The sequence below is a fragment of the Pseudochaenichthys georgianus genome, unplaced genomic scaffold, assembly GCF_902827115.2.
Source record: "Pseudochaenichthys georgianus unplaced genomic scaffold, fPseGeo1.2 scaffold_442_arrow_ctg1, whole genome shotgun sequence".
NCBI classification, from domain to species: Eukaryota; Metazoa; Chordata; class Actinopteri; order Perciformes; family Channichthyidae; genus Pseudochaenichthys; species Pseudochaenichthys georgianus.
Genome location: NW_027263007.1, coordinates 224046 through 240491, shown reverse-complemented (window position 1 = coordinate 240491; position 16446 = coordinate 224046). Strand labels below are relative to the sequence as shown.

The 16446-nt window shown below is 43.6% G+C and overlaps 1 protein-coding gene across 1 annotated transcript; it reads left to right on the top strand.

Moving 5' to 3' along the window:
* Positions 1-326: 326 nt before the first annotated feature.
* LOC117442571 (uncharacterized) lies at positions 327-14667 on the top strand. Its single transcript, XM_034078539.2, has 2 exons — positions 327-494; positions 9110-14667. Exon 2 carries the CDS (start codon positions 9558-9560, stop codon positions 11256-11258), a length of 1701 nt encoding a protein of 566 aa, XP_033934430.1. The 5' UTR covers positions 327-494; positions 9110-9557; the 3' UTR covers positions 11259-14667.
* The last annotated feature ends 1779 nt before the right edge of the window (positions 14668-16446 follow it).

The following is a 16446-nucleotide window of genomic DNA, read 5'->3' as shown; positions in this document are numbered from 1 at the left end:
TATGGGTATCAGAGGCCTCAATCTGACTGAGCCTGGCTATAGGAGCCTAGTCCATCTAGACCCCCCCCCCCCCCCCCCCCAACATCTCCTCCCCTGCATCAGGATTCGAAGGATAGCAAAGAGAGGGAGGGGGCAGAGACGAGAGAGAAACAAAAAACGTGACTAGGCACCCAAAGCGTCCTGTTATGCAACAACTGACCTACTAACATACATTTAGACGAGACTCTGCGCGCGAGAGAGAGAGAGAGAGAGAGAGAGAGAGAGAGAGAGAGAGAGAGAGAGAGAGAGAGAGAGAGAGAGAGAGAGAGAGAGAGAGAGAGAGAGAGAGAGAGAGAGAGAGAGAACATGACATGGGCAGCACTGAAGACAAGCGGCACTGTGTTATACCTGCAGTAAACGGAGAGCTGCTGTTTGGAAAGTGACGGACCGAGGACCGGTGCGCAGAAGCGGATTGTTGGACCACGTGGATTGCGTCCTTTTTCACACAAAAAACGGTAAGTGCGTGCTATGATTCATGAAGTAGTTGTTATATTAAAACATAATGTTGTATATTAGTGGTTCTGTGAGGAATTCTTAGTCGCACGAGTGTTTGTTTTGGGTGCATTTTCTCTCTGTCAAAGCGAGACCCGTATGAGGGTGTGTGTGAGTGGGTTGGGTGGAAGGTTTTGGGATTCCTTCAGAAAAAGTGGGTTTGGTGACGAAGGTGGATATGTTTTGGAGCGGTGCCACGCTTGTAATGAGGAAGGGTCAACACACCCGCGCTGTTGTGTAATGCTGCATACCCAACTCTCATGTTCCCGGCGTGTTGTGGTGCTTTTACGGGAGCTGCAACAAATCATCGAAAACTGTTTGCGTGGTCGATGAATCGGTAATCTGTACTGCAACAAAAGGCAGATGCTGGTAGCCTCCTGAACGGGGAGTTTTCCGGCTTTTAACTTACAATACAACACATTTAAAGACGCCACCGGGGACTTTGAGGAACAGATTTTTAAGTATTTTCTTTCGGTTGTAAACATTTTCGTAAATTCTTGCTTCAACTATTTAGTCTGTTTATCCGAGATTTGGTTTAAACACCTGTTTTCACGTGTATTGTTTCACAGCAAATATTACCCATTACTATGACAACATAAACAGAATATCCCACATGTAGCGTTCAGGGTCAGGTTTATAGGAAGCAGCCGTTATTCGGATTTATTCGGACCATGCTTTTTTCATTTTGGGTTACTAGACCATGCACTAAAATCCCATGCAGGCACCGCGCGCGGACACACTTCTCTCCGTCACGTGTAGCAGCTCTTTGTAAAGGTTAACGCTCCGGGTTAACCCTTTATTGGGCTGTAGCAGTGTGAAGGAGCACAACCCGGTCCGGAGCACATCGATAATCCTCTTGGACACATGTGGATGTTTTTAGTTTTGGCTTTCTGTACAACGCCGGATCGGAGAGATCCAGAAACAGAAAAGGATGAGGAATGGTGAAGCTCTGCCAGGTGAGGTGTGGATCCGAACATCTGGATCAGATGTGGGTCAGATGTGTTACCGAGCAGCTTACTCAACAGCTAATATAGAGGTGTATGTTTGTTTTAACATGGCACATTAGAAATAAGAAGGTTATTTGTTGGCACGCGCGTATTTCGGGTGGATTTCAGACCCCACATGGATCCACGTAGTCGCCTCGGATGACTGGGAATCCGATTAAATATGCATGAAGAAGACGATTTGTCAGACAGAGCAACAAAGAAGGCACGCGGGTTAACATAGTCCTCACAGTGTGTTGCTATGTGAATGAGAAGTGCTCTGTAGGCGATACTGAGCCATTCATCATCGCATTTTAATGAACTTGAATGCGTCCTCCCGAGGCTCCTGCAGTCCAGCACTGCCTCGCTGGAGTGATGTAACAGTCTGCCCTCACTTGAACGCACAAAGGTGACAAAGACCAAGCATGATAGTGTGTTTTATGGGATGTTTTATGATGAGAAAACTCCTATTTGATATTTTTTTCCACAGCGGCTTTGTGGTTCACTACACGTGGGCACGGACCCCCCCCCCCCCCCCCCCCCCCCCCCCATGTCTTGCAGATGTCTTTCTCCAGCGCTAAGGCACCTCATGTTCTATCGAGGCTAACATAAAGCAGTGGTTACAAGCCTCGTTCTCACTTCTCCGAAAGTGGCTCAATGGCGTGGAGCGTGACTGTACTGTGCGCATTGTAAATGGCCCATGTGTTGCTGTACACCGTGTAGGGAACACTTGAGATGCTATGCAGGATGCTTACTGAGGGAATGCAATAATGGAAATGGATCAAAGTCAGGGGCAGATTATGCAATAGGCGGAAACCCAGTCTGTGGCTGCAGCCCTGCTCTGCTGCGGAGCGGCCGCTGCACATTGGCTGGCGCACAAACATAGGTCTCTATGCCAGAGAAATGTAGGTCACATTAGTCCTGTGCGGGGGGGGGGGGGGGGGGGGGGGGGGGGGGCGCTGACTAGAAAGGCAGGATCCAAACCCCACCAAAATAAATCCTCGCCGCGCCACAACAAAGGACCGAGACAGGCATGCGGAGAGAGAAGATGAAATCCCAGCTCGACCTAAATAAATCTCATTACTCTTCTAAAAACTTCAGAAAAAAAATAAACAAATATACATTTTTCTTCTTGGGCCAAGCTGGGTTTAACAGCTTCTTAATCCACTCACACGATGTTCTTGTTTGGTATTTATATTTAATGGACAGAATCAGACTGAGTTTCGCGCAAAAGCCCTACTTTAAATGCTGTTTAGCCAAAAATAAGAATGAAAAACATTTTTAAATTACTTACCTACCAAGTCAATCTTAGTCCTCTAACGCTGTACGATGTTCTTGGTAGAAAAAAAAACGGCAAAGGCCGCATTGTAAATCTGTTGCTTCTAAAATGTGCTTTTACCTTTCTTGGAAATAAGCATGAGCAAAACCTCAGCTGTATATCGCTGGATTTAATCGACAGACCAAAACTGAATGTCATGCAAAAAGCCCCACTTTATATCTGTTGTTTAACCCCCAAAGCGCCCTTGTGGTTCTTGTCTTAAAAAAAGCATGAAAACTGATTTATCAGCTCAGCTCCGTGAACCTCAGTGGACTCACTGAGCGGATTGAATCAACAGACTCGATCTGAGTTTCATGCAATGACCCAGTTTGAAATCTGTTTTACCCGAGATGTGCTCATACTTCTCAAAGAAATATAAATAAATGACCCTAAGCCTATAACAACCAGTTGGTCAACTTAATGAAGCAAAACGACTTGTTTCAATACTTTTAAAAGCTTATTGCGTCACTGGTCTGCCTTGTTTAAACTGAGTCATTCAGATTGCATGAAACGTCTCCTGGAAGAAATGTGGGGGGGGGGGGGGGGGGGTGGGTTACAGTGGGAGGCCATGGAGCGGTTTCCATCCTGTCCTCTTGACTTTCTCAGGGTTTCCTGGCACACATAAGCAGATCAAATATGAGCTTTGTTTCTGCTCTACGGTCTGGAGCCAGCGCTGAGGCGTTTCGCGGGCCGGGAGAGACCACGTGACCCGAGCACATGGACTGAGTCACCCTGACTTTTTTCTTTTGCCTTTTCAAGAGGTTGATACGGCCTGTTTCATGGAAACAAGGATCGAGGTTGGGTTACTCCGCCTCGCTGGCATGCTGCCGGCTTTCCTACCCCCCCCCCCCCCCTTCTCCCTCTTTCCCCCGCAGTTTAAAGTCAGGCCTGCGCCGACCCCACCCGGGATTAGGAAAGGAGGCGGAGGAAGAATTACAATGCTTCACTCATATGCTAATCCCATACTCTGAAAATACTTAGTATAATCACCAAAATGTACGAAACGTAAAAGTACCCAATGCAGAAAAATATACAAAGAAAAGACATGTACTCTAGTACTATACTTAAGTACTATTTTGACATAATTGTACTATATTTAATTGAGTGTTTCCATTTAAATGGACTTCATATTTCTACTTCACTTCAGTGCTTTTAGATTCACTTCATTGATTAAACACTTAAACACATGATATGCTGCTGATGATGCAATGAAATATGATATACTAAAGTATCTCAAATGTACTCCATATTGACAAGCTACACGTTTTAAATGCTTTTACATGTATTTGTTAGGGCAGGATAATATGTTGTAACGGTATAATACTATGATAGAACCCATTCTGCATTACTTTTGATACGTTGAGTACAAAGTTCTGTATTTCTACTTAGGTAACATTTTGAATTCAATACTTTTAGAGTGTAGTATTTCTACTTTAATTTAAGGATCATCCCACCAATGTATTCTCCCCCAGAGAAAAGTAATATACAACAACAAGTTACAACAAAAAACTAATATAAAAACATACAAAAATATATATACATTTGCTTATCAAGTTTACTGAACAAGTATTTCATAAAAAAGACTGCAGCACATGTGCATTTCAGAACCTCAAACAGTACCCAAACAGAAGTACTTGAGTAAATGTACTCGGTGATATCCAGCAGTGATTATTGGCCATGTTTCTTTCCGGCATCTCCGTAACGCTTATGTAATTTGGATGACAAAGAGGGTGAATGAAATGGATTACAGTCTGAGAGGCAGAGACACGCGATGTGGGGCGATGTGATTCACGTTCATTCACACTGAGGGGGGGGGTAATTAAAACACCAGAGTTCATTCATGTGCCCGTTGGCCGCGGGACACGAAAGCATGTGCGCCGCACTCTGTGACGTCAATCCTTCTCCTTTAGTCACAAAGTCTCAAATCCTGCTTTTGGCCATGTCGAGCCACTGGTTGGGAGAAAGTCCGATATGATTGGCTGCCCCTTTTTGTTGCTATGGGTGACACATTCCTTCTATATTCTACCCTACCCCTATTGATGCAATACCAACAGTGTGCCTCTGGTTTCCCCCAATCCGAGCTAATCCCATCTCCTTCTCCGTGCCTCTTTGTTTGACCTCACCTTTCCTTTGTCTCCACTTGCTCTCCTTCTATATTTCGACAGCGCTTTGTCTGCTTTCTGATCTTTTCCGTCGACGTTTCACCTCTCCACAGCTCGACTCGACTGACCAATATTCCGGTTATCCGTCCGGCGATAGTGTCTGTCCTCCGTTTTTAGGTCAGTAGGACACCCTGAGTGAAAAGGTGCTTTCTCTCGTGCCCAAAAGCCACATGCCAAAGGCTCACGTAGACACACGTCCGGCCAAGCAGAGGGACATATACAGACCCAGAATCTGGGTTCAATGCGAGGATACGCCTGTCGTGACGTAATGGTGTCAGGTCCTGGGAAGAGCAGAGTGTAAACGAGATGATGAGATTACAGATGCAGACGGTGTAATAGTGTTTAAGTGTTTAACACAGGAGGGCAGATGTTGAGTCACACGCTTTGACTGCAGCTGGATCTCTGTCTGCATTATGCAACACATAGTTTGCTCAACCTTTCTCCTGCCTTCAGTCAACAGATAAAAGATTACAAATATCTTGTTAAATATTATAAAATTCAAGGACAAATTTATTCAACCAATCCTTTTATTTTATTGTAAGTCAAAGTGAACCGTTTATGTGTTCAGACAGAGAGATCGAAATACCGTTTCCCACAATCCCGAATATAAAAACAAATAGATATAAAAATATGTGTGCAAATATGTATATACCTATATATATATATATATATACACAATCTTTTATTGGACATTTAACTCAACACACAAGGATGAGAGTTTAGAAATTGCAATATCGCATGTTTTCCTTGATGTGCTCAAAACAGAAAAAAGCCTTTATTAATATTATTCCTTCTAAGGTCAGGGTTACAGTCGGCCTTTTTTAACTATACCCTACAAATAACAGCATACTGGTCATGTCTTGACTCTGGGGGCACACCTGTTCAGCTAAGAAATCGATATCTATCCATCTATCCATCCATCCATCCATCCATATATCCATCCATCCATCTATCCATCCATCCATCCATCTATCCATCCATCTATCCATCCATCCATATCCATCTATCCATCCATCCATCTATCCATCCATCCATCCATCTATCCATCCATCTATCCATCCATCTATCCATCCATCTATCCATCCATCCATCTATCCATCCATCTATCCATCTATCCATCCATCTATCCATCCATCCATCCATCTATCCATCCATCTATCCATCCATCTATCCATCCATCCATATATCCATCTATCCATCCATCCATCCATCCATCCATCTATCCATCCATCTATCCATCCATCTATCCATCCATCCATCTATCCATCCATCCATCCATCCATCTATCCATCTATCCATCCATCTATCCATCCATCCACATATCCATCTATCCATCCATCCATCTATCCATCCATCCATCTATCCATCCATCTATCCATCCATCCATATATCCATCCATCTATCTATCCATCCATCCATCCATCTATCCATCCATCCATCTATCCATCTATCCATCCATCTATCCATCCATCCATCCATCCATCCATCTATCCATCCATCTATCCATCCATCCATATATCCATCCATCTATCCATCCATCCATCCATCTATCCATCCATCTATCCATCCATCCACATATCCATCTATCCATCCATCTATCCATCCATCCATCTATCCATCCATCCATCCATCCATCCATCCATCTATCTATCCATCCATCCATCCATCCATCCATCCATCTATCCATCCATCTATCCATCCATCCATCTATGTATGTATGGAGAGGGTTCCTCCACGCTGTGTTCGAGGAACCCTCTCCATAGATAAAAGACCTCCCCTTGTGTTTAACCCACATGTTAAAAGGCAGAGTTATTCTTACCCCCCCGCCTTTCTTCACAGGAGCCCATGACCTACATTTATCGATGCCCCGCCTCCAAATCTCCCCCGCCTCTTTGTCCTTGACCTGCACTGGCTGCTGCCTTTGTCCGCCCTATCTGCTCACTCTGCATCATTGATTTGGCATTGAGTTGTTTTGGCGAAGAATGCCGCCACATTCCTCCGCGGATGAGTGCATGGGGGGGGGGAGGGGGGGGAGGGCGGTATTCCAGCATTGTTTGTCGGTGGAAAAGCAGTGGGCAGTGGTTTTTCTTCTGTGAAATGTTCTGGTGGTTCTTCTGACTCGCCCTTTCGCTCTGTCTGGCCCAAAATACTCTCCGGACAGACAAATGATGCGTTTTCTGTCATGTGACATTATTCATTTCTTTGGTGCACTTGCCTCCGTCGCCATTTCTGTGCAAGTGCTTATTTGCTGATTTGTGCAGTCAGGAAAAATGCAACCTCAGATATTTGTAGTTTTAAATCTATAACTGAAGCCTTAATAACTAACGGTTCAACGGGTTTATTGTATGCATATATCTCCAGTGGAGTTTGGCAATGACAATCTTTCCACCAACAGTAAGACATTTCAACAAAAGGAAATAGTTGAAGAAGAAATAGAATAACATAACAAAGTAAATGGGTGCCAAGATGAAATGCGTTGATCTGCCGTGCGATGAACTCAATGCCCTCATTACATCACAGAAGTCAACATTAACATGCCGGGAGAGGGTCAGGGGTCAGAGGTCAGAGGCTGCAGACAGAGCAGATCAATAGTCAGGCTAAAAGGTCAGACGTCGAGGTCTTGAGACCATTCATCAGTTTCCAGGGGACACTCTCAGTTAAAGCCAGACATGCAAAAAGAGAAGCAACAGGAAGCTGGACGGATGTAGAAATGTGTCTTTGATGAATAACAACGCTCGGAGAAGCGCCTTAAAGGGGACCTATCCTCTTCTTCATGTCTCTTCTACATCAACATGTGTCCCCTCTCCTTCATGTCTCTTCTACATCAACATGTGTCCCCTCTTCTCCATGTCTCTTCTACATCAACATGTGTCCCCTCTTCTCCATGTCTCTTCTACATCAACATGTGTCCCCTCTTCTTCATGTCTCTTCTACATCAACATGTGTCCCCTCTTCTCCATGTCTCTTCTACATCAACATGTGTCCCCTCTTCTTCGTGTCTCTTCTACATCAACATGTGTCCCCTCTTCTTCATGTCTCTTCTACATCAACATGTGTCCCCTCTTCTTCATGTCTCTTCTACATCAACATGTGTCCCCTCTTCTTCATGTCTCTTCTACATCAACATGTGTCCCCTCTTCTTCGTGTCTCTTCTACATCAACATGTGTCCCCTCTTCTTCATGTCTCTTCTACATCAACATGTGTCCCCTCTTCTTCATGTCTCTTCTACATCAACATGTGTCCCCTCTTCTTCATGTCTCTTCTACATCAACATGTGTCCCCTCTTCTTCATGTCTCTTCTACATCAACATGTGTCCCCTCTTCTTCATGTCTCTTCTACATCAACATGTGTCCCCTCTTCTTCACGTCTCTTCTACATCAACATGTGTCCCCTCTTCTTCGTGTCTCTTCTACATCAACATGTGTCCCCTCTTCTTCGTGTCTCTTCTACATCAACATGTGTCCCCTCTTCTTCATGTCTCTTCTACATCAACACGTGTCCCCTCTTCTTCATGTCTCTTCTACATCAACATGTGTCCCCTCTTCTTCATGTCTCCTCTACATCAACATGTGTCCCCTCTTCTTCATGTCTCCTCTACATCAACATGTGTCCCCTCTTCTCCATGTCTCTTCTACATCAACATGTGTCCCCTCTGTGGAAAGAGACTCTGAAAGTTTCAGGAACAAAGATTCTCTCTCTTTTTGATCCATTTCTATAAAAACCTGTCTGAAAATGAGCTGATCAGATTTTGGCCACTTTGTGATGTCATGACGATGTGTTGTCTTGTGTAACCAGTAGCCAATCAGCAACCAAGGTAACCCCTCCCCCTCTCTCTCAGAGTGGCGTGGGGAGGGGCTCCTTATTTTCATCTAAAGTAACAGACAGAGAATCAGCACTTTGGAAACAGAGGGGATTATGGGTAATGCTGCAATGATCTGTTTGGTGTTTCAGCCAATCAGAGGCAGGCTCTGTATATATCTGAGAGCTGTAACATATAGATGAAAAACAGTATAATAGGAGACCTTTAAAGTAAATCCTTCTGCTATGAGAATGCATAATGGCTCACCAGCAGTCCACATGAATTAACAGGCGTTCTGTTTTTTCTCTCTGCAGCCGTTCATTCTGCAGTCAACCGAAGAAACAGCCAGACGGAGCGAGTGTGAAGCTCCCCGAGAGACTGACAAGCGGAGGTAGACGGGCCGACCTACATCCTGGAGATCTAGGACACTTCTCCGCCAGCGCCGTTTTTACACCCGACAGCGGAAAAGCGAGACGAAAACAAGACATTTGTGCTTTTTCAAGACTGGCCTGACACACTTAGATACTCGGAGGAGTCTGGACACTGAAGTGGATAAATGTCGGTGACTAATGCACAGCTCCAGATGTTCTTTATCATTTTGGTTAATTCGGACACTTGAGCCCCCCCCTCCACTGAACTTACAATAAACAGACTGAGAACTTTACGAGAAGAGTGGTTTTAGTCGCCAGCCCCTCATCCCCTTGACCTCTAACATTCTCCTTTTCCTAAGTAACATTTCAAACTGGCTGCCACCATACAACGATGGAAAATCTGACGTCCGAGGACAACCATAACTGCATGGAGACCTTCAGCAGTTATGAAGAGTCTCTCCCGTCTGCAGAAGGGAGTCCATCCCGCATGGGTCGCAGCGCCAAGTCCAAAAATAACATGAACTGCCGGCGAAAGCGAGAATTCATTTCGGACGAGAAGAAAGACGCCTGCTATTGGGAGAAGCGCCGCAAAAACAACGAGGCGGCCAAGCGCTCCCGGGAGAAGCGACGCATCAACGATATGGTCTTGGAGAACCGCGTCCTTGCACTGAACGACGAGAACATGATTCTGAAGACGGAGCTGCTCCAGCTGAAGCTGCGTTTCGGCCTCATAAGCACGGCGTCCTACATCGAAAAGAGTCAGCAGCTTGGAGCGAGCAACAGCGCGGCGAATGCAGAGATTTTAACGTCCTCCTCCTCCTCTTCGGCCCAGTACTACTCCAGTGGTTACTCCAGCGGCTCTCAGGTGATGATGAACTCGGACTCCTCAGAGACGGAGCAGTCCGGCCACAGGCAGCTGGTGAAATACTCTCCACGTGGCTCCCTCTCCGATATGTCCGACGGATCCTCCAGGGACAGCCCCGAGCCAATCCCCTTCGAGATCAAACAAGAGGTGGACAGGATAGAGATGGACATTACCAATGGCACCACCACCCAGGTCATGTTCGACATCCACCGAGGTCTGGCTGCTGTCCCGACACACCAGCAGATACATTCTCAGGATCTGGAGGCGGTATATCAGAGCCAACAACAACAGCACCACCAACAACAACAACAACCCCACCAGGAGCCTGTTATCAACACTGTCGGCCAGCCCAACCCCCACCCACCAGCCGCCCAGAGGAGCGTCATTCTGTACGGCTCCAGCAGCGCCTCCTATCCCGTGGAAAGGCACCAGGACGTCGATATGCAGGCGGCACACAAACAAAACCAGACGAGTGTTGGACGATTGCCTCAGTGTATTCCAGAGAACTCCTCCACGGAGACGCTGGCGGAGGTGACGAAGCAGCTGGAGATGAAGACGTTAGACTCCCCGCGGTATGACGTTGCTGACGAGGCTGGAGAGAGACATGCGTACAGAGACTACCAACTCCCCCAGCAGCACCATCAGGAGAGAGATGCTTCAGCAGACCAGTCCCACCTGTACCACCATCTCCAGCAGCAACAGCATTCATACCTCAGTGCCCACGACGAGGAGCCGCCAATGCTCACCTACGAAAGAACGGAGTCCTACGACAGAGTCCAACCGAGCAAGGACACGTCGTCCAGTGACATCGATCCTGACAAAGACGCGTCTACGGACGATGAGGAGACTCCCATCTCCTCTTTATCAGATATGGGCAACTACCAACAGCTTACCAGTCTGCACCATCCTGCCTCGCCTCCTCCCTCCTCCCAGGGAAGCCCTCAGATCCAGGGTCGGGAACCTGTGGGCGAGGTGAAAGGAACCGCTTTGCCCCACAAACTGAGACTCAAACACCGGGCCATGAGTACCGGGAGCAGCGGGGGTTCGGGCCAGGAATCCCCGACGACGCCTTCTTCTGCGACGCCGCCTCCCCTGCCCCAACACCCATATTTGTCCCTCTTGCCTCAGCAGAACACTAAGCGAGAAAGCCCGGTTGGAGGCGTAAAACAGGCGGAGGCGGGCAAAAAAAAGGAGACAGGTGTACGACGAAACAAGAGGCGAGATTAGGCGATAACCGCTTCTCGAAAAGACACAATTCTGCTTCTAAGAACGACCCTGCCATCATGCCTTTGCCCTCAAATCAAACCCCCTCCCTGAAGCCCTTGGGACAGGAAGCTGGGCTTTTCTACTCCCCCCTCCCTTCCTAAAAGGCTGGACATCTTGTAGGGCTGTATCGTGTTTGTATATATTGTACAGATTTGTCATTTCTTAAATCCTCTCCATATTTACAGAAGCACTTTTTTTTATGTGAAGAGAGGAGGAATGGAACTACCTGCTTTTCGTCAACATTAAGATCTCGTACAAACAAGAATGTTGGAAAAAGAAAAGTTTTGAGCTTTATTAGTACTATCAATTTGGTACATATCTGACTGTAGACAAACATACACATGTATGGCTATCTGCCTTAATTTAAATCTAATGCAAACGTACACTGGGGGACATTCCCTTGACCAAAGATCCACCAACACGACAAATATCAAGTTCCATACCTCTTCCCGACCCTACCTCTACCAACCCATACTCTCCCCGACCATCTCCATTGTTTCACACGAAGATCGACATCACCTTTATTTTTTAAGCACTTGTTTTGTATATTACTGTGACATATGAATATATGTATCTATTATAAATATATATTTTGCAAAGAAATTTGAATACAAATTCAACAAAAATGGGACAAACCTGAGATGGTTAGTGAGGGTTTTGAAAGTGACCATCCTGAAATGAATCACAATGACTGTACAGCCGTGCTGCTGCTACGGGACCCATTCGATTACAACGCTCTCTTTTGATTTAGATCAGGGGGGTCAAACTCAATTTCATTGCGGGCCACATCCGCATAAAGCTTGCACTCAAAGGGCCGGTTGTAACAATATAAATATATAATATATATATAAAATAATGTATTATTACATTATTGCCTCTGAATTGGATTATTGTCGGAGAGGATAATAACTTAGTAATGAACTACGTCTGAAAAGCAGAAGTCCACGGCAAATAATTACAAGTCTCTTCAGTGCGCATGTCATAAAACGAGATGCATTGTGGGACATGTAGTTTATGGGCAACCTGCTTCTGTAAAGTGGCATGTAACCGCATAATAAACGTATTATATTCTTTAAATCTCTTGCGGGGCCACATGAAATCAAGTCGCGGGCCGGATTTGGCCCCCGGGCCTTGAGTTTGAGACCCCTGATTTAGTTAATGCCCTGTTTACACAGAAATGGCCGTCCAGTTTGGAGTGCCAACAGCACTGAATGGAGAACTAGTTGTTTCCTGAGGCGAGGTGCCTCGTTAAAATGTTTGGATTTCTTAACCTTTAACCAGCCTTTAAATATTTGGTGGACTTCACCAGCTGCAGGCTCTGAGCCTTTATTTTATTTTAGCTTTATGAACCATATCTTGTTGTTGTTGTTGTTACCATTCACTGGCCCAATGTATTTATTTCCCTGCTCTCCACACGCCCATCACTGTAGAAAAGCCCACAGGATGAAGCCTTTGAACAGTAATGGAGGAATGGGATGAAGAAGAGTAAAGTCATGTTAACACTACAACGCACTGAACTCTTTTGTAGAAGAGTTACTTTACATCAATTGACATGAAATGAGGTTTTGTAGTGTGCCCAATCATGACCCTTGAGGTCCTTATTGGCTCCCAGGTGGTTACATTGTTATGAAATAAAAAAGGGCTGCACAATTAATTTACTTTCTAATGAAATTGCAATTGTAATAGGCTAAATATTAGTTTGAGTCTAAAAATATGTTAAAAAAATGCAATTTTAAATGAAGTATTGTTCAGCTGATTAGTATTTGTTTTGGACATATCCTCTTAAATTGATCACACCACGATCTTTTGGATGTTTTTCAACGACAATGAGAATTGAAAATGATCTTTTCCATAAAACATGTATGTAAGGCTCAATATGTTAAAATACAATTTTAGCGTTAGTATTGTTGAGCTACAGAGGGTGTTTCTCAATGTCGAGTACGCTTGCTTGGTAGTACATGTCTTCCGAGTCACTTGCTTCAGAAGCGAGGCAAGAATACTTCCTGGCATTCGGAAAACGAAGAGTGGAACAGGCGAGCAAGTGTGCAGGTGTGCGTCATACGAGAGGCCCCGCCTTACATTTTCCGCCACAGATTGGGGCAAATTGGTCCGTGCGCAAAGCATTGTGGGGATTTTAAGACCGCGGAGTCTACACATGTGCAGCCTCGACAATTCTCGCTACGACGTACGCCGGGCTCGGTAGAATTCCAAGTATGCTGGACATTGGAACAGTCCTTCGGCGGCACTCGATGACGTGGTATGCTTGGAATAGTGACTCTGGAGCATCCTTCCTCGACATTGAGAAACACCCAGAGATTTTTCTAGACACTTAAAACATATAAATCATATAGCAATTGCAATCAATTTTATTTTTTTAAATCTTGCAGCCCTTAAATAAAAGCTAATGCAAAACTAAAATCCTCCGATTGGTGCCAACGTCAAGTTTGAGCTTAAATTAATTCAGAAAATGACTTCCCGTGTCTCCCATGATCCTCCATTGTTCATTTCAGGGTTGTTCATCCCTTTCTCTACGGGCCAGTGAAACATTTCTGCACTGGATCCTAGTTTAGTGAAAGTCTATGTACCCCGTTTGGCTTTTGGTGCTCGTGTATAAAAGTAAAGTTCCCCCCACCCTTGAACAACACTGTAATGTTTATTTCATCGGTTTGATATCCTGTTTTGTTTTCGTCAATGTGCTGTTCTGTTTTCTCTACTCTGTGTCTTTTCTATTGACTGTGATGAAATGTATTTGCCTCATTCCTCGTCGTCCCCACTCCCCTTTTCTTTCAGTGTGTATTAATCAGTAATGTTTGTGGTTTTGCTGATGGTTTTATGAAAAAAAGAAAAGAGGAACAAAAAAAAGAAACAGGCAAAGATAGTGTGGTGTTTAGAGTTGGGTGGTGGTTGGTCTGGTTGGTCGTTACCATCGCTTCCTTTTGACGTGGATTTGTATGTAAAGACACTAACGTTCATTGTGGAAGATGGGAGCGTTTCAAGATTGAAAAATAAAAGAAACAGAATGTTGACACTTTCAACATATCATTGAAAATGGACTGTTGTTCTCCGTTCTTCCATGGGTTGGGTTACACAGGGTTCTTACGGTCATTAAAAAAGTCATGGAAATTCAAAATGCTAATTCCAGGCCCTGGAAAAGTCATGGAAATGTAACTAAAGTTGCATCAAATGTAATTTATATTTGTATCTAATCGCCGAAATAGTAATACTATAATGATAATAAATACTGTATCGTATAGCAATGAAACTTAAAATGGCTTTTAACTGACGAGGTGTTTTGCTGGTGAGAGATTTGAGTTGCGTTAGCGTGTAGAAGCTAGTAAGCCATTTGATTTGTTTTAGATCGGCACAACATGTTTCATATGCAGACCTTATTTTCCTGTTCCATGTTAAAATAAACCATTTTCAGTGGCACCGCTGAGAGAGTAATGTTTTTGGTCATGGAAGATTAGGTAAAGGTCATGGAGAGGTCATGGTGAAAAAGTGTATACATGACTGACTGGTCAACATAAGAGAATATATCTTCATCAATATCATAACTGAAATGAACAAATTAGAGCATTGTCACCGTACTTGGTTTTATTTATTTATGGGAAGTTTCATGCCATAAGATAAGGTTTATTTATCCCGAAGGAAACGGTTGTGCCAGAATTACAAAAATACAATCAACACAGCAGCATAATAGTAAAACTGTACACTATTATCTAAAGACACGCTTCTTTTATCTGTGAAGTTGTTTCTCAACAAAATAATTCTCACATTATCAGATAAAAAAAATGCAAATAATTATATAAGTAACATTTCTAATAAAATAAAAAATAAAATGGAGTAAAAGTAATTACATAAATATAAGAATTTCATGTAAGAATGTGCAAAAAATAAGATAAAATACAGATATTTATGCAAATATAAGCAGTTAAAGTAAAATGTCAAAAAGGATACAATAATAATAAAAAAACATGATAATAATATTCCAAAAGAAATGTATACATACGTTTTTCTATATAATAATAATAACAACAATACAGGGGATTTGTATAGCGCTTTTCCCTAATGCTCAAAGATGCTTTACATAAAATCAGATCAGAAAATATATCTACTATATTCAGACACTAATATAATAAAATGTACACTATGGTAAAACGTCAGAGGCACCACCTGTTTGTATTGTGCGGAGCTTTGTATAACATCTCACCCTATCTTCGTTTGAGGCTAATCTGCAACGAGAGGAGCTCCGGCGTGACGCACTTCGCTCCCTGAAGGCGCGTCTGATGTAACACTGGCCTACTTCCACTAATAGACATGAGCCTTATGCACGACCCTAAAACAGTGAACTACGTGAAACCCTTGTATAGGTACACACTCCTCTGATTAGAGACTTTGCACTTGAGAGGCTATCAAATAAAGGGGAAGAAGTACTCAGGAGTATGTCAAAGTAGTGATGCTAACTGAGGTGGGAAGTAGTGGAGTACAAATACTTAGTTACTGTACTTAAGTATGTTTCTGGTATCAGTACTTTACTCCACTACTTATTTTTCTGACGACTTTTTACTTTGACTTCTTACATTTTGAACACAAATACCTGTACTTTCTACTTCTTACATGTTGAACCCAAATACATGTACTTTCTACTTCTTACATGTTGAACTCAAATACCTGTACTTTCTACTTCTTACATGTTGAACACAAATACCTGTACTTTCTACTTCTCACATGTTGAACTCAAATACCTGTACTTTCTACTTCTTACATTTTGAACCCAAATACCTGTACTTTCTACTTCTTACATGTTGAACCCAAATACCTGTACTTTCTACTTCTTACATGTTGAACCCAAATACATGTACTTTCTACTTCTTACATGTTGAACTCAAATACCTGTACTTTCTACTTCTTACATGTTGAACACAAATACCTGTACTTTCTACTTCTCACATGTTGAACTCAAATACCTGTACTTTCTACTTCTCTCATGTTGAACTCAAATACCTGTACTTTCTACTTCTTACATGTTGAACACAAATACCTGTACTTTCTACTTCTCACATGTTGAACTCAAATACCTGTACTTTATACTTCTTACATGTTGAACACAAATACCTGTACTTTCTACTTCTTACATGTTGAACACAAA

Coding starts and splice junctions, on each gene's coding strand:
- LOC117442571 (XM_034078539.2), top strand. CDS start 9,558: ATGGAAAATCTGACGTCCGAGGACAACCATAACTGCATGGAGACCTTC.